The sequence below is a fragment of the Engraulis encrasicolus genome, chromosome 5 (genome assembly GCF_034702125.1).
Source record: "Engraulis encrasicolus isolate BLACKSEA-1 chromosome 5, IST_EnEncr_1.0, whole genome shotgun sequence".
NCBI lineage: Eukaryota > Metazoa > Chordata > Actinopteri > Clupeiformes > Engraulidae > Engraulis > Engraulis encrasicolus.
Window position 1 is genome coordinate 19566884 of NC_085861.1, and position 18388 is coordinate 19585271.

The 18388-nt window shown below is 43.0% G+C and overlaps 1 protein-coding gene across 1 annotated transcript; it reads left to right on the forward strand.

The window, feature by feature from the left end:
* The first annotated feature begins 610 nt into the window (after nt 1-610).
* LOC134449720 (matrilin-2-like) lies at nt 611-16523 on the forward strand. The gene is made up of 15 exons (XM_063199830.1): nt 611-701; nt 2941-3097; nt 3958-4295; nt 4684-4918; nt 5705-5821; nt 6600-6722; nt 8887-9009; nt 11209-11331; nt 11533-11655; nt 11889-12011; nt 12327-12449; nt 12547-12675; nt 12873-13283; nt 14493-14645; nt 16411-16523. The coding sequence occupies exons 2-15, from the start codon at nt 2953-2955 to the stop codon at nt 16521-16523; spliced, it is 2379 nt and encodes a 792-aa protein (XP_063055900.1). The 5' UTR covers nt 611-701; nt 2941-2952.
* The last annotated feature ends 1865 nt before the right edge of the window (nt 16524-18388 follow it).

Consider the following 18388-nt stretch of genomic DNA (forward strand, 5'->3'; position numbering starts at 1 on the left):
TTTAGATACAAACCCCTTTCCTGATCTGTCTTTTTTCTTCTACCATTACCTCTCTCAGGACAGTCAGTGCAGCACAATCAGGACTAACAAACAACCGCATAGCTTGAAGAAGAAATAATTCATTCCATTGTTTCCTTGGGGGCAATTATTTTGCGCAAACTTGATACCAGAGGGCAAGAGTCAGGTAACCAAATTGTAGCCTCGGGGTTTTTGTTGCTGCTTTTAACTTACGTCATCCAGCTATTTGTTAGTTTGTATTTAGACCTATTTATTTATTTATTTATGAATTTATTTATGTATTTGTTCACTCATTCCTTCATTCATCAGGCTAGCCCAAATCCAGTCAAGACGCGCCCAAGGTTAAGTGTGTCTTGAAATTGAAGGCTATATTTATTTGCGTTATAAGAGGGGTTCAGACGTATGTTGTTAATAAGAGACAAATAAGTCATTTTTCTCGCGTAGGCTACTCATTCTGGTGTCATGGCATGATCGCAGACCTCGCCAGGAGTTGGGCCGTGCAGGGAAGGCGAGAGGCAGAGAAAATTGAATGCGTCCGGTGGGAGGCAGCGAACATCTGTGCGTGTATCCGAGTGTGTGAGAGTGTTTTCCTCCCGCTTTGCACAGGTTGAAAACTCAACAGCCCTATCCTCTCCTCTCACTCAACTCCTGAAATTCGCAGCCATTCTTTCCAGAAGTGTGAGGTAAGTGCCATATACTTTTGAACGTCTTTAGGCCTAGATATAGTTGTATTTACGCTGGGAAACTACTTGGAAATGACCTTTTTCCTTGTGCGTAAACAGCTGATGAAATTCACCTGTGTCGCTATGTAGACACAGAAGACGGTTAGTTTTGCAGCTGGGCAACAGCAAGGCTTTCCTCTGGTGACATAATGAAATGTCATTACAAGGATGGTTGTTTGTGTGTTTACAGTGCTTTCCTCTTCTTAAAGGGATACCTTGGTAACCCTTCAATGTTGACATTATGAGACTATATAGCTATATAGCTTGCTATAGCCTTACTGTGTTGGAGGAATAGCCTACTATCTTAGATCACATAGCCTACTACTCTCTTTTTGTTGGGAACATAAATAAAGCAGCCTACTGTTGTGGTAAACCTATGTTGAGACAAGTACATGAATCAAACTCAATTGCCATCATCACTATCTCACCCGAACTGAATATGTCCTACCACCGCTTGCAAATCTGTCAACCCTTTCGTGGTATTAACACATCTTACCTTTCCATTTCATTTGCAAAAACAGACGTCATTTGTTGACTCCAAATTCCATTGTTTAGCTAGGAGCCAGCAACTCCTTACTCTTAGACATTAACCTACAATCAGTGTCATTGAAGCACCTGTTTGAGATGTGTATAATGCTTCACACAAATCATCATTCAGTGTACAGATGCTGCAGCTATTTTCTTAGCCAGAATGGATGGAAGAGGCATGTTTATTGCAAAACAGATGTTTGTAATATTTTTCATTTGTCCATACATTCAAATGTCGGCAGATGGAGCAGAGTCCCAGTCTTTGCAAGAAGGCAAATTGAAATTTGAAGGGATGGCTGAAAGTGGTCATACGCTTGTTTGCAAATGGTGGTGTCAAAACAAACCTTGTTAATTTTAAACATTGTGACATCTCTGATGAAGGTCTGACTGACCGAAACGTCAGCTTTTACATTAAAACCTTGACTGTAATTGTATCAGTGTTGCACTTCTATAATTTTCAAGTGATTTCCATTGAGATACAAACAAAGATTCAAGGTGTGCAGGCCACCTCCTCTATTCATCTTGAAACATTGTGACATTGAAACAAAATGCCATTTTTTAAAATCACAACTTACACTGGTTATAGGGGGGGGCTATACATTAACTGTTTTGAATGTTGTGTTTGAGTTGACTGCTGACTCTAGGAAGCAGTAAGAAGGAAGTGCTTACGGTTTAACAGTCCTGAGGCATTTCCCACATTTGCTCTCAATTTGTTGTTAGGTGTGTGAGACATCTGTCACTCTGTAGCTTGCAAGTAGGGTCCCTGTACCTGCCTATGTCTTTCCATTGTAGCCTACAGGTAAACCTCAGTTTGTGTTCCATTCCTGAACTGGAACCCATCCCAAACATGTCACTTATTCAATAAATAGCCGTCTTTCTTTGTTATTTTGTTTTTAATTTACAGCTGTTACTGTTTGTGTCACTACCACTAGTTTCACTCCTTAAGATCTGGGATGGATATACGTACACATATGCCAAACGAAACATGGAAATGGCATGACAGGCATTTCAAACACGATGCTGAACCATGGGGCATGTTTAAAGGCAGAGTGTATTTATAATGGCCCGAAGGTCAAAGGTCAAATCCCTTAGTGGTGGCTGTGACACACTACCTGTCATTGTGTTCATGTAGGTTTAGAATGTGCTTTCCAGTAGACTATATGTTGAGTTCAGGTAAATTGGGCCACTCACTTTTCCCCCACATAAGCAAATGGCCCAAAGAGGCCCAATTTACCTGAATTCACCATACATCACAAACTTAGCAGTCTTTCGTTTGCCTTTATAGTTACAAGCACGAAGAGTATTGGATGTGAGTGTAGTGTTTTTTCCACCTGTTTCAAAACCAGAGGGCTTATTTCATTGTTGGGGAACCACAATGGAGAATCATTTTGTCTTATATTGTTGTTGTCTTGGAAGGTCAGCCAATATCCCCCATCAACAAGATGTACCTGTGTGTGTGTGTGTGTGTGTGTGTGTGTGTGTGTGTGTGTGTGTGTGTGTGTGTGTACAGTATGTGTTTCTTTTTTCGCTAGAACAATGTGAAAATATATTTGTTCAATCAATTTCGACTGCTCACCTTGTCCCCTCCTGTGTTCTGCTCTTGTATGCATGAATGTGTGAGTGACTCATTGCTCTTTGTTTGTTTCTCCTCTGGTCTGGCTCGTTCCCACAGTGTAGCTGAAAGATGCGGAGCCTACTCCTTGGCCTCCTGTGCCTGCTGGCCTGGCCAGGGGCCCGTGCCACACCACCGGTTCGACAGAAGCAGCGGCCCCGGCCCCTGTCATCCAAAAGCCAGCGGGACCCGGGCCCAGCACAGAGCAACTCATTAGGTAAGAGGGCCCGGCAGGAGTCAGAAACTTGAGTCCAAAGTCCTGGAGTGGGCGACGTAATAATGGATTGGTTGGACTGGTTCCATGCATGTTTGGGCTTTGTTGTGTGCATTTTGGTGTGTGTGTGTGTGTGTGTGTGTGTGTGTGTGTGTGTGTGTGTGTGTGTGTGTGTGTGTGTGTGTGTGCGTGCGTGTGTGCGTGCGTGTGTTTGTGTGCGCGCATGCGCATTTGTGTGTGTGCGTGCGTGCGTGCGTGTTTGTGTGTGTCTGTGTGTGTGTGTGTTTAAGGTTAGGGGTTGCATTTGAGGTCAGGGGGAGTAGGGTTGCCTTTCACATCCACCTGTGGGATTTGCTAGCGTACACTTCCTCAGATAGAGATGATCAAGTCCTCAGTGTTGACAGCATTCAAATGTATCCCGTGCAATGGAGAAGTGTGCCAAGGCCTAATGTAGTCACTCCGGGGAAAGCTCTCTTTATGCGTCTGCCAAGTCCCACGGTGGCTACTGTATGACATATGCCCTTGTGTTGCTTAGATTATGGGGGACTGCCATCTCTATGCTTTCTGCAGCAGTTCAGTGTGTATGCTATCCTCTACATAATAATATGCAACAGCGATTGAAGGACAATTTTTAAAAACTTTTTTTAACAACAACAACAATGGATGCGTTAACTGCATCTACATGTATATAGACATACATACTCATCCATACCCACATAGACATGTATATACATTCTACATCCGGAGACGCATTATTATTATTATTATTATTATTATTATCATTATTATTAATAGTCATTATAATCATCATCCTAAAATTGTCTCACCTTAACCTTTGACCTTTGATTCTAACCCCCCTTCAGAGAGCCAGTGCAAAGGCAAGCCGCTGGACTTCGTCTTCGTCATTGACAGCTCGCGCAGCGTCCGTCCGGACGACTACGAGAAGGTGAAGACCTTCATCCTGAACGTGCTGAGCGTGCTGGACGTGGGCGAGGAGTCCACGCGCGTGGGCCTGCTGCAGTACGGCAGCGTGGTCCAGAACGAGTTCTCCCTCAACGCCTTCCGGCGCCGCGCCGACGTGGAGCGCGCGGTTAAGGGCATGGCGCACCTGGCCTCGGGCACCATGACGGGCTTGGCGCTGCGCTACACCACCGAGGAGGCCTTCTCGCAGGCCCAGGGCGCGCGGCCCCTGAGCGCACAGGTAGGGGTGGGCGGGCGATATGGCAAAAATGTCACATCACGATTTTTTTACATGAAATCTCAATTTAGATTTTTTTTTTTATCACAATCTTCCATTTTTAAAAAACCCTAACAAGAATCAATTTTGATATGCTTGCAATTTGTAAATTGCAGTTAATGAAGTGTTAACACACTGATGAAACTCTCATAAAGTGCACAGTTAGAATACAATAATGTAAATCATACACGTGAAGACAACAACACAAGTAAGTAAACATCACTTTGATACTGATATTGAACATCCTCACTGCAAAACGATCTATACGATTTCTTCACTTTGGCAGATTTGAGGCGATCTTGTATTTGATATCACGATTCACGATTAATATATCGCCTACCCCTATGCGCAGGTGCCCCGCGTGGCCATGGTGGTCACCGATGGCCGGCCCCAGGACACGGTGGAGGAGGCGGCGGCCGAGGCGCGGCAGGCGGGCATCGAGATGTTCGCGGTGGGCGTGGGCCGGGTGGACATGGCGACGCTCCGGGCCATCGGCAGCGAGCCCCACTCCGAGCACGTCTTCCTAGTGGCTAACTTCAGCCAGATCGAGACGCTCACCTCAGTGTTTCAGGACAAGCTCTGTGCAGGTAGGATGGGGAAGCTACTGTAGAAATCAACAGACTGTGGAATGTGGAATATCGGAGGCGGAGTGATTAATAGTAGATGCTAAGAGTCAACCACATAGTACTGTATGTATGGGATACCCTCATTCCAATATGCACACTCCCGTCCTCCACTTGTGCTTGTGCCCTCGCCCCGCCTCCTGGCCCAGCCTTGTGGAGAAAACAATAAAGTTTCCCAGCTGTCAGCCTAGCCACAACAACTATTGAGGGACTGTTTTTCATTCACCATCCCAATTGCAAATGAGAAAATGACATTAGAAGTGTCCTTTTGCAAGATATTTAATTAATTTTCTGTCGTCAGTGACATGATGAGATCACAAGCAGGCAAGTGAGCAAGGAAGGACGGAAGTCAGCATATTGGAATCCACCCCTAGTGACGTGAAGAACTTTTGTACCAAACCTATCAAATGTGGCTGATGACAGTCCATATCGCAAATTAAGCCTTTAAGACACGGCATTATAAATTAGCTGTTACCAGAATGGCAATGACCAAGTCATAATGTATTACTAAAGGCCCCGTGCACTGTCATGGTAGTGTAGTACTATAGTAATTGACCTTCAATGTCTATTACAGCGTGCCACAGGAGGTACGGCGTGCATTAAGGGGCTACCTGTCTTTAACTGGCCCAAAGCGTTGTGCTAATGACGAGTTGGTTTGGTGTAGTAGGTGGCTTGAACAAGACCCATCTGTAATCTATACAACAAACATACTGTATCTGTGTGTGGGTGTGTGTCATTGATTTGAGACAGACCTGTGTCAGTTGGTGGACCACCAGTGTGAGCACATCTGCGTCAGCGCGCCCACCTCCTACATGTGCAAGTGCAGGCAGGGCTACATCCTGAACCCTGATGGCAAGACGTGCCGTGGTAAGTCCCGACCACAACAGGAGGACGTAAATCAAAATCTCACAGTCACAGTGCAAACGCAATACCATGTGTGCCTTGGAAAAGTAAAACCTGAAGCCTGGCCAAGAGGTAGGAGTTGAAGACCCTTGAAACTGCTCACTGGATGGTGGTTTTGTTCTTCCAGTTAGATGATTATTTCCTTTTTCCAGTGCAGTCATACAGAGCTATACATTTATCGGGCCAAGATGGAGTAACCAGCTGACAAAAGTTAATGATGTCTAAGTTATTGGATATGCCCCCCCCACCCCCACCCCCACCCCCAATGACTTGCAATCTCAAATCATTTCACTATTTATACACAACCATGATCATCTATCATGAAATGTAAGGGTCAAATACAATAAATTAGCCTTTTTACAATGGCAGAGTATTACTGGTGCTGGTGTACCTCTTTGTAAGACAGTTATGCTGATGTTATAGATAGTGTTTCTCAACGGGGGTGCTACAGCCCCCCAGGGGGCGTTGTGGAGCCCTAGGGGGGCGTTGACAAGGATACAATTGAGTGGGGGCAGGGCTTAGTTACCCTCAGGGCGCATTAGTCTATTTTATTTTTCAATACTAATTGGGGCATTGGCAGGCTTATGATGGGGTCAAAGGGGCGTTGGGGGGGTTAGGATGAGGTCCAGGGGGCGTCTGTTCGAAAAAGGTTGAGAACCACTGCTATAGATGATGCTTTTTTTGTATGTTTGTAACTCTTTGTAAGCCACTTTTAACTCCTGATTGGTGTTCCCCGTCTCAGTGGAGGACACTTGTGCTGAGGTCGACCATGGGTGCCAACACATCTGCGTTAATCTACCGGAGGGCTACGAGTGCAAGTGCCGGGAATTCTACGAGCTCGAGGAGGATAAGAAGACGTGTCGCAGTAAGCCTTGTTAAGCCCCTCTCTCTCTCTCTCTCTCTCTCTCTCTCTCTCTCTCTCTCTCTCTCTCTCTCTCTCTCTCTCTCGTCAGCTTTCTTTCCGTTTTTTCACTTGTTCACACTGTTGGTTTACATGAGCAGTGTTGGCAGTCACTAGGTACAAAAACACATTACTTTTTGGTGTAACTAAGTACTGTAAGGCATTACAGGAGGGAAAAGCTGTAATATATACTAGTTACAAATGCAAGTAACTTAAGTTACAATTTGTTTTACTGTAACTTGGATTTTGATTGTGTTCACTGTTCAGTGTGGTGGGTCAGAAATCCCTGAACTTGCTACTTTTTAATCTGCATGCTGCCAAAACACCTCCTGAATGGGATTAACTATAGTAATGCAAAAGTAGTGTAATGCCTTACATTTTCAAATATAGTAATATTGTAGTGTAAGGAATTATTCTGATAGACAGATAAACATGTTATCAGTAAAGCATTACTGTTTTTGAGTAACTTGCCCAACACTGTACAAGAGTTATCAGTGCCAATGGCTGTGGCATGGCTGGGTGGCAGGTCTGTTTGGACGACATGGGAAAACATTTTTTTGTGAAATGTTCCCCCAAAATACTATGTATACTGTACAGTAAATGCCGGTTGCAAGTGGTGGAATTTTCATTTCATTTCGTTATGTTGTGAAATGGTTTTTAATTCCTTCAGTTAAATAATGTGATTCTGTCTCCAGAGATTAAGGGAATGTGAAGTGTTGATGTGTGTGCGTAGTGTGCAGTGTGTGTGTGTGTGTGTGTGTGTGTGTGTGTGTGTGTGTGTGTGTGTGTGTGTGTGTGTGTGTGTGTGTGTGTGTGTGTGTGTGTGTGTGTGTGTGTGTGTGTGTGTTATTTGGGTTAGCTACCCCGCTGCTGATAATGTCCAAACTGTGCAATGCCCAGATGTACAGCAAATGTAATAGTACTGCCACTACATATGAGAATGTTTAGCTGTTTATAGCTGAATTCCTAAGAGGTCAAATGTAGGAGTTATGCTGCACTGTATAGGAGTTAGATTTCCATTTCAAAAGTAATCTGTATTGTAGTCCATAGAGCAGGGGTGCTCAACTGGCGGACCCAGGTCCGGATGCGGACCCAAACGCAATGTCATCCGGACCAAGACAAAATCCATCTGTATTTAATATGTATAAATTATACATGAGATTTCGCTGCCATGCGATCTGTATTTCTGCAAAGCCAGTCTTATGACAAATAAAAGTATCATCACTATGACAACTCAGTGAGTGAGCAAGAGGCCAGTGCGGCCAGCGAGTGAGGCTATTTTCTGCATCGGTCCGTAGCGACTTTTTTGGACCCTGGAAACATACGAAATTTGGCGAGTGGACCTTTTCAGTTTCTAGTTGAGCACCCCTGCCATAGAGTGTATTACCAACTGTACTATAAGCTAAATGCAGTATATTCACATCCGTATGAAATGTATTGATGTATCGCGATATAATCTGACGATTGAATCTAATCACATCGTATCGTGGGGCATTCTTAAGTATCCAGTATCCACGCCCAATGCCCTAGCTCCGTAACATAATACAAGCGGAAAAGTAATTGGAAAGAAGTCGAATCGAATCATATTGTGTCGTATTGTGAGGCATTCTTAAGTATTCAAAATAATCGAATCGCATCGCATTGAATAATAAGATATCGATATTGGATATCGTCATGGAGGCTGTGATTTACACCCCTAATTCACATCTGAGTGATCAAGGGTAGTCATGACTCATGGGTAAGCGTTTAGGGCCTCAGACTTGTGATCTCAAAGGTTACTGGTTTGACTCCAGGAGGTGGGGGGAGTAATTAACCAGTGCTCTCACCCAGCCATGCTCTCACCCAACCAGTGCTCTTTCCCCTCCATGACCGAGGTACCCTGAGCATGGTACCGTTCTGCCGCAGTGCTCCCTTGCATGGGTGAGGCTTGATTGCAATTTCGTTGTGTGCAGTGAGCACTGTGTGCTCCTTGCTATACTGCCCCCTTGCACAGATGAGGGCTAAATGCAATTTTGTTGTGTGCTGTGGAGTTCTGTGTCACAATCACACCGGGTGTTTCCCAGGAGGGCTTTCACAGCTTTCAACACGTGTATTAGTACTAACTAACAGCCATTGTGTAACTTCACAGGAGTTGACTTCTGCGATCTGGGGAACCACGGGTGTGAGCACGACTGCATCAGCACTCCAGAGTCCTATGTTTGCAGATGCAAGAAGGGCTTCATCCTCAACCTGGATGGCAAGACATGCAGCAGTGAGTCCACTAGTCTTATCTAAGTGGTCAAAGTGCAAGAGAGTCCTTGTGCACAAGCCCTCAGTAATGCAGGTGCAGGTGTGAGGCAGGAGAAGGTGAATCAATGAACAAAATTCAAGAGACACCGCACACTGCTTACTTTTCTTTACTTTATTTCTCGTTCGCTCCGAGAAATAAAGGCAAAGAAAAGTAAGCAGTGTGCGGTGTCTCTTGAATTTTGTTCTTATCTAAGTGGATCTGTTGCTCTTCTGTCTGTATCTCTTCATTTTGTGTGTGGTAACACTTTAATTTAGCATTACATCTATTAGCACTAATACATACAATGTTAATGCCTGTATACTGTATAACGTGTAACATGTAACATGTAACATGTAACGTGTAAGGCATGTACTAATCAAAATCAAACATAGGCATGTATTCGCAAATGTCTTGTTCATGCACAATTAGGGATTTATTACCATTATAACCTTAGTAAGGACCTAACAAATGTTTGATTTTGCTTAGTAGGCCTACATGCCTTACAAGTTACTTACAAAGGCATTGCAAATTTTACCTCCAAGCTACTAGCAGTTAACATTGAGTCCTATGAGAGCAGCTGGCGGCTAACTGGTCTCATAGGACTCAATGTTAACTGTTAGCTTAAGGGTAAAATTTGCACTGTCATACTCAGAGAACGGTTGAAAGTACAGGAGAAAGGTAAAACTCAATCATTTCACTCAAGGAGAGGTGTAAAATAAGTAAAAAGTATCACTTTAATAAGTGTGTGTGTGTGGGGGGGGCAACCTCCAACATTGACGTCAGCCTCCAACTTGTCCCTTGTATAGACAACTTGTAAAGATAAAAGACATAGAAGAAAAATACTACATATTCAGTTTAGGCCACATCTGGTACATTGCACAATCACCATCGCACAGCATAAAATAACTCCCTGTAAGACGGTGTCGGCTCTGTTAAACAACCAGCAAGTTTAGATCCTTTACGCTCCCTCTACCTACTCACCCTCTGTTTGGTGAGTACTCCAACAGTGCTGCTGGCCTGACTTATGAAATTACATCAGGTCTGGGGGCCTCTTTGTCTTCTCTCTGGCACTACAACGCAGAGCCCCCACACAACCTTGCGGTTGCAGACTTTCCTCTAGTTCAGTGATTCTCAACCTTGAACAAATGCCCCCTGAACCTCATTATCAGCCCCCCAACGCTCCCCTTTGCCTCATCATAAGCCCGCCAACCCCCCCGTAGTATTAAAAAAATAAATGGACTAATGCCCCCCAATGTCAACTAAGCACCGCCCCCCTCAGTTGTATCCTTCTCAACGCCCCCCTGGGAGGCTGTACCGCCCCCGTTGAGAAACACTGCTCTAGTCTAAAGTTCTCTACCGCATACCACATGTTGGTAAGTGTGTGAGTGTGTTTATGAAAGTGAAAAGTGAAAGCCCATTGGGAAACTCCAACTCCCATTGTCATTGTGACACAGCACTCCACAGCACACAAGTGAACACTGCACACTGCACACAACGAAATTGCATTTATGCCTCACCCGTGCAAGGGGGCAGCCCTCAGTGGCGCCCCATGGGGAGCAGTGCGGTGGGACGGTACCATGCTCAGGGTACCTCAGTCATGGAGGAGGATGGGGGAGAGCACTGGTTGATTACTCCCCCCACCGACCTGGCGGGTCGGGAGTCGAACCGGCAACCTCTGGGATGCAAGTCTGACGCCCTAACCGCTCACCCATGACTGCCCTGTTTATGTGTCTATTGTGTGTATTCAAGTCCTATTTTTCTTTTTCTTTTTACATTGTCATAAAGACCCCCTTGAAAATGAGATGCCACATCTCAAGGGGATAAATAAATAAATAAATAAAATAAAATAAATGAAAAATAAACATATTGTTTGCTCCAAGGCTCTACCGAGAGGAAAAGAGTGTTGCCTTCAGTTTGGGACTGTTCAGAGAAATTCTCTACGGAATCCTTCAGTAATTCCCAGAGATAATGATGGTGATTCATACACACTCACCTCACACTATTATTAGGGAACCTTAAACAATATATGCCAGAAAATAAAAGTTTTATGTTACTGAAATGTTACACATTGTCCCTCAGGCATGGTAAAACTTATCTAAAAAAAACAGCAACATGTAAAATGTTCTATAGTATACTGTATATTATATAATGTTGTCTCTCGTGTCACTGTAACCCTGTCAGAACTTGACCACTGTGCCCAAGTCGACCATGGCTGTGACCATGAGTGTGTGACCACAGACGACTCATATGTTTGTCGCTGTTGGACTAGCTTCACCTTGGGATCTGATGGTAAAACCTGCAAAAGTAAGATTGAGTTTTTATTGCCTTTTTTCTGTTTTTCATTCAAGCTGTTCCACCTGGTGTGTGAAAATGCTGTGATTCTGTGAACTATCATGTATCATGTATCAATGTAAACACATTGCCAAAAACATACCACATTCATTTTGCCTTTTTGTTTGATTAACCCCTGCATACTGTATGCTGGTTCTCATATTTCCTCCACAGAAATTGACCACTGTGTCCTGGGCAACCACGGTTGTGACCACGAGTGTGTGAACACAGAAGACTCATTTGTGTGTCGCTGTCGAGCTGGCTACATGTTACGGCCAGATGGCAAAACCTGCAAAAGTAAGACGATCACAAACTGTGACATTTTTTAGATATTTCTCACCTGCACTTTTTTTATATATACAAAGGCATTTCTCTTTTGAACTTTTGAAACACTTTGAGTTGCATGTTGTATGGGTTGTGCTGTACAAACCATCCAGTATCATAATTACTATGGAATTATCTCCATAGTTCCTGTAAAAATCCTGGGCACTTGGCTTTACTTGGCTATTATAATCACATTTTCCACACAGAAATTGACCACTGTGTCCTGGGCAATCACGGTTGTGACCACGAGTGTGTTAACACAGAAGACTCATTTGTGTGTCGCTGTCGAGCTGGCTACATGCTACGACCAGATGGCAAAACCTGCAAAAGTAAGGAAATCCGAAGTGAGACATTTATGCCTCTTTTCCACTGCCGGTTTTCTGGTAGGCCTACAGCTCGACACAGCGTGACTCGGCCGCCACTTTTTGCTGTTCGATTGAGCTGTGTTGTGTGTCGGAAATGAGGCATTAGAGGCACAATTTTTCATTCACTTCACACACACTTCTCATTCTCTCCATACTTAATGTAAAGAGAGCCTATGCATCTGACTTCTGTTAAAATGAAATCTCCAGTTACAATCATATTTTACAATCATATCTACAATGATTGTAAAATCTCCAGTTACAATCACATTTTCTCCACAGAAATTGACCACTGTGCCCTGGGCAACCACGGTTGTGATCATGAGTGTGTGACCACAGAAGACTCATTTGTGTGTCGCTGTCGAACGGGCTACACACTGAGACTGGATGGCAAAACATGTGAAAGTAGGTTTGTGTGTAAAATGAAGTGTTTCTTATTTTACGCATGGCCTTATAGAAGTGAGGGGTCCTTAGGTCTATACTTTTTCTTTCCTGCAAAAAGGACCGGATATCTGCCAGACTGTGGACCATGGTTGTGAGCATCAGTGTGTGAGCGCTGCGGGATCAGACTCTTATGCCTGTGTCTGCTTTGAGGGCTACACGCTGGCTGATGATGGCAAGAGATGTACAAGTATGTGACACTATAGTGTTCAGACTGCAATTTAAACTCAATTTAGTGTAGCCTACAGTTTTAGTGACAATTTAGTAACATATGCCACAAAAATGCCATAACTTTACAATGGCTAAACTTTCATCTACCTGAAATATTCTCAATCTTTTTATTTTAATTTATTATCTTCACTTCACTTAACTCAACTTCTACATTAGAGTCTGACTGTGGAGATGGCGTCATGGACCTGGTGTTCGTGATCGATGGTTCCAAGAGCCTTGGAACGGTCAACTTTGAGCACGTCAAGAGGTGGGTCAACGGCATTGTGGCGTCTCTGTCGGTATCGCGTGGTGGCACTCATGTGGGCCTCATCCAGTACTCCACGAAGGTGCGTACTGAGTTTACCCTGGCGCAGCACCACAGCACTGAGGCAGTACAGCAGGCGGTGGGCAGCGTTCAGTACATGGGCCGGGGGTCCATGACCGGCTCGGCGCTCAGGCACATGTTTGAGCACAGCTTCTCTGCAGCAGAGGGAGGTCGGCAAGGAGTGCCGCGCGCCACTATCGTCTTCACCGACGGTCGGTCCCAGGATGATGTGTCTGCATGGGCCACCAAAGCCAAACAAGCCGGTAACTTTTATTCTAGTTTCTATTATAGCCTACAGCAGGGGTGGGGAACCTTTTTCATTCGAGGAGCCACTTCAAATTCCTCCAAGGGCTATTTAAGTCCTCAGAGGGCAGTACTCTGAGCACAAACCAGGATTTCCCTCTTTGCCTTATGCTTACGTATATTGAAGGCAGCCACCTTTAAACCAGACCCCACCTAGGTCCCCTGATGTATTGCAAATGTAATTTCTAAGATTCCTTTACAAAATATGTTTTCATGAGAAGCTCCATAACATTAAAATATATCGCGGGCCGGATAAAACTGCCTCAAGGGCCGCAAACGGCCCTTAAGACATAGGTTACCCACCCCTGGCCTACAGTATACGCTCAATAGAGTAGGCCTACATGTTGGATGACCAGAAATAATAATGTATTGAAATTAGAGCTGTCAAAATGAACGTGTTGATCACGATTAATGCAATCAATAATCACAATTATTTTTTAGTGTTAGAGTTCCCTTACGAAGGGAGACATTGACAAAGGCAACAGCCGAAACGTTTGTCTAGACTTCTGCTGCTATGTAAATAAAAAAATAAAAAAGAAGAAAAGAAGAACCCGAGTGCGATCCACTTTTTCACCTTCAATGTTAGAGTTCCCTACATTTTGTCCTTTTATGGTCAGCAAGCGCCACTGACACACTCACATGAACAAAAATAACACCACATCTTGAGGAACATGCTCAAAAAAGCTGGGACAGCGCATGGTTCTTCACTAATCAATTTTTGTGATTATGATTAAAAATATATATATATTTTGACAGTCCTAATTGAAACACACATTTGATGAGGTATATGGCTGCTGGGTATCTTCCATGTGTATCATAAACCTACCAAGGCCACTCGGCACAGGGCTTTTGACTTTTGAACTGACATTTGTATTAAAGGGGTATGCCACTATTTTGGGGCTACACGGATCCATTGACTTTCACTAGCTTAGCGACATGCTCCCTCTTTTAACTTGTCTTAAAGCAAGACAACGGCTTACATGAAAAATAAGACACCTTACCACCTTTATAAACCATGGCCAACGATTTTAACTGTATTAAGCCCCAAAATAGTGGCATACCCCTTTAAGTGATTAATCACAGAAATTGTGAAAGAGCTGAGTATATACTGTATGTTGTATATTTTTCACTTGGGATGAAATTCATGAGGGCCAAATGTTGCCCTGCAGGTGTGACCATATACGCGGTGGGTGTGGGCAAAGCCATAGAAGATGAACTCAGAGAGATCGCCTCAGAACCCGATGGAAAGCATCTCTTCTACGCTGAAGATTTCAATCAGATGGGAGACATCACTGACAAACTCAAGGCTGAGATTTGCCAAGGTAGCCTCAAATTTGCTTTTAATCGCATGTATAATTACAATTCCAACAATGAAAACTCTATGAATCGCATGAAGTTTTAGGAAAGGAATATGTAAATGAAGTCATCTGCGCTAGTTCCCCACTTGGGGCTCAAACCCGCGACCTGCCAGTCAATGTTCTAGTTTGGGCATGGAAGGCACAGTAAGATAGGTCTACTATAATGGCGTTTTCCAGAGCCGTATATAGATAAACGGCTCTGGCGTTTTCAATGCCCTGCCCATAGACCTATACTAATCTGATTAGTATAGGCACAGACCTGCATTAATACTAATCTGATTAGGTATTAATAGGTATTAATACAGGTCTGTGAGTATAGGCCTTTGGCCCTGACTACCAAAGGTGCCAGAGGCATACGTAGCCTATGTTGTCTGTTCAGTATGTGAGTCCGTCCGTTAGAACATATTTTCTTTGGATGCTACCTTTTGGACGGGTGGACAGGCTTTGACAAAATGTGGTAATACTGTGTAAAAGGTACAAGAACAAATTACATTTTGGGGTCAATGCTTTCGAATTGGATGATTGTTAAAGGCGCGCTGTGTAATATTTTTAGCAGCTTATTTCCAGAATTCATGCTGCCCATTCACAAATGTTACCTTTTTCATGAATTCTCACCACCACCATCAAATACTATAAGTATTCATTATGACTGGGAAAATTGCACTTTTCATACATGAAAGGGGGATCTTCTCCACTGCCCTCCATTTTGTATTTCCAGAAATAGACATTTTTTTGCTGCAAAATCTACTGCACTCTGGTAATACTAGTAAACATTAGTGTATTATTTAGTATATTTTCATGAAAAGATCAAATTTGGCAGAAGACAGCACAGTCTCAATGAGCAGCATAGTTGCAATACCTACTCTGGCCACCATCCTACACAGCGCACCTTTAAGATGGCCATGGAGGTGTCAAAGCTTTGCTGTCCAAATCTGACACTGTTCATTATGTCCCGTTGGTTTGTCTGTCTGTCTGTTTGCTTGTTTGTCTGTCAGCTGCAGCATTTTGCTCAGGGCAAATAACCAATTCCTTACTTGACTTGAAAGGATTTGGTTTGACTTGTACAACAGTGCCACCTACTGGCAAAATTGAGTTGCAGGGATGTTGATAGCTTGTATAGTATGCCACAGATGTCAAACTCAGGCCTGGGGGGGTTGGGTTTGGCCCACAGAGTTATTTTATTTGGCCCAAGAGATCATTCCAAATGTATGTTACAGTTTGCCCACATATCCCATTAATACAAAGGAGCCCAGACCAGTACCATCTCACACTCAAATACAACAGAATAGAAGTACGTATGTGCAGGGCAGGCACATTTGATCTACCAAATATGTATAATGGGAATATGTGTTTATAAAATTTGCCTATTGTGTGCATGCATGCTCAATTTTAGCCCATTTAAAATGAAAACATGCTATATACTGTAAATATTGAGTTCAGCCCGTGGCTTTGTCTTAGATTTTGGCCCACTGACTATGGTTACATGATGATTTTCATTCCGAATTAATAATTCCGAATGAAATAGTTCCGTCGAGTTTGCTTTAATCTTTCATTTAATTCTGAATTAAGAGGTGTTTACATGACGTTCTCAAAGCGGAATTAAGCTATATTCAGAATTAAAGTCAGTTAATTCCGAATTAAATGTCTCATGTAAACGTAGCAACTGTAAATTTGAGTTTGACACCCCTGGCATATGCATTTCCTGCCCCGTTTTTATCACATTTCACAGGAAAACCTGCTCCCACTGACCAGTGTGACTGCAACAGCTTGGTTGCCTTCCAGAATCAGGCATCAGAGATGATCAGAAGACTGACCCAAAAACATATCCTTAAAAAAAAATAATCGGCAAACATATGAACAATGTCAAATGTGAAATGAACACAAAGTACTTCAACTTATGCCTCTTTTCCACTGCCAGCTCGACACAGCACAACTCGGCCGCCAAATATTGCTTTTCGATTAGGCACGACACAGCTCAATCAGTATACTTAAAGAATCTCTGGCTCAATCGAAGAGCAAAAAGTGGCGGCCAAGTCACGCTGTGTTGAGCTGGAGTGGAAAAGAGGCATTAGGTATTTTGTGAGATTTGAATAATGTAATGCCAATAAGTATTCTTGGGAATATAAGATGACTTTTTATGCAAGTATATACAGAGCACACAATAGGCAATTGATAGCCAGGGCGTATTGAACCCTTTCATGCATAGGATACTGTCCACTACAGTGGAGTGGACACACAAACAAACATATATGGGTAGAATCATAATTTGTAATTTATAATAGCCTCATGAAAATGTTAAATTATTTCAGGTTTTAATGTACAAGTAGAACTATTAACATGAATGTATTAATTTTGTACCAACTGAGTTTTGACTTAGTACAAGAAGCATTGACCTGAGAGAGCACTGAACTGCAATGAGAGCTGTGCTGTTTGCCACTGTTGTCCCTAACCACTGACTACTGGAAGCTGTGACAAAGAAGATTGAGATTCTGGAAACTCACAGGGAGCACAAACGAGGATGAAAGTTGTGTCCATTGAGCTGCAGAGAAACACCAGCATGGAGACTGCATTGGTTGACCACACCAGGAGCCATGTGACAATGGCACCATCTTACGACTGTAAACACCTGCTTGCCAGCTGATGGAAATCAACGGAGACTGGGCCCACTTGTCAAAACAGCTTTGTACTGCGAAAAGATCCACAGGCGCATTAAGCAATGACTATATTTTTAAATGTCTGACCAAATATCTAACCAAATCATATATATATATATTTAAGATAGGCATTCAGGCAGGTATTTCAAATATTGGTCACTTGTGTCAATGGATAGATCCCAGTAAACATCAGTTAAGTCATTTTGGACAGACATGGGCCCGTTCACCATTGATTTAAAAGTTTACCTTTGTAAGATAGTGGCCAGGACTGCTATGATGAGTGTGCCCACTCATTTTTATCAGTTCTATGGTTGGGTCAATCCACAAGCTTTCACTTGTGCTTATATTGTGGAATGGGGTATTCTTAAGGGATATTAAAACCGTGGATTGATCAAAAGTTGATGAAAGGGCCATGTTGTATTTAAACTTGAAAATATTTATATTATATGGCCTTACATATTGTTTAAAAATCTACTCCCCAAATATATGCAACGGCCTTGTGGTAGTAGACATGATCAAGCGGTTATACCATTATTCAATCACAAAAGGAAAGCTTTAGGTTAACTTGTATACTGTGATAGCAATTCCTAAATTCACTTCACTTGATTGATCCAATTACCCAGTGTAAATCAAAACCAGACAGATTTTGTTGATATGTAAACTTGTAAAATAAAAATATTTTTTACATAATCATTGTTGCAATCAAGTTTTGTCCTTTTTTTCTTCCTTGTTAAAGAAACTCCAAGTTATATTCTTAGGACACACAAGCCTGCACCTCTTGAACTTGACTGTGGTTATACTCATACAACAGGTCAAAGAAAGGCATCGGTGCAAATTCAGAAGTGTCATTCACCTGGTTCATTCACCATGTTGTAAGTTGGATGACAAATGACATTGGAAACATTGACAAATCTTATGTGAAGCCTGAACTGGGCTACACTTCCTTTGATGCAGCACAAAATCTAGCTGGTAGCAGCCAATGGAAGACCAACTGTTACTTGAGGAGGACTGAAGCACGGACACACTCAAGACAGTCATTGGGTTTAATTAAAA

Excerpts from the sequence above, each read along its gene's own strand:
- LOC134449720 (XM_063199830.1), top strand. The coding sequence starts at position 2,953 with ATGCGGAGCCTACTCCTTGGCCTCCTGTGCCTGCTGGCCTGGCCAGGG. Across the intron at positions 6,723-8,886 it reads GGATAAGAAGACGTGTCGCA|GAGTTGACTTCTGCGATCTG; the intron begins GTAAGCCTTGTT and ends GTAACTTCACAG. Across the intron at positions 14,646-16,410 it reads CAAGGCTGAGATTTGCCAAG|GAAAACCTGCTCCCACTGAC; the intron begins GTAGCCTCAAAT and ends CACATTTCACAG.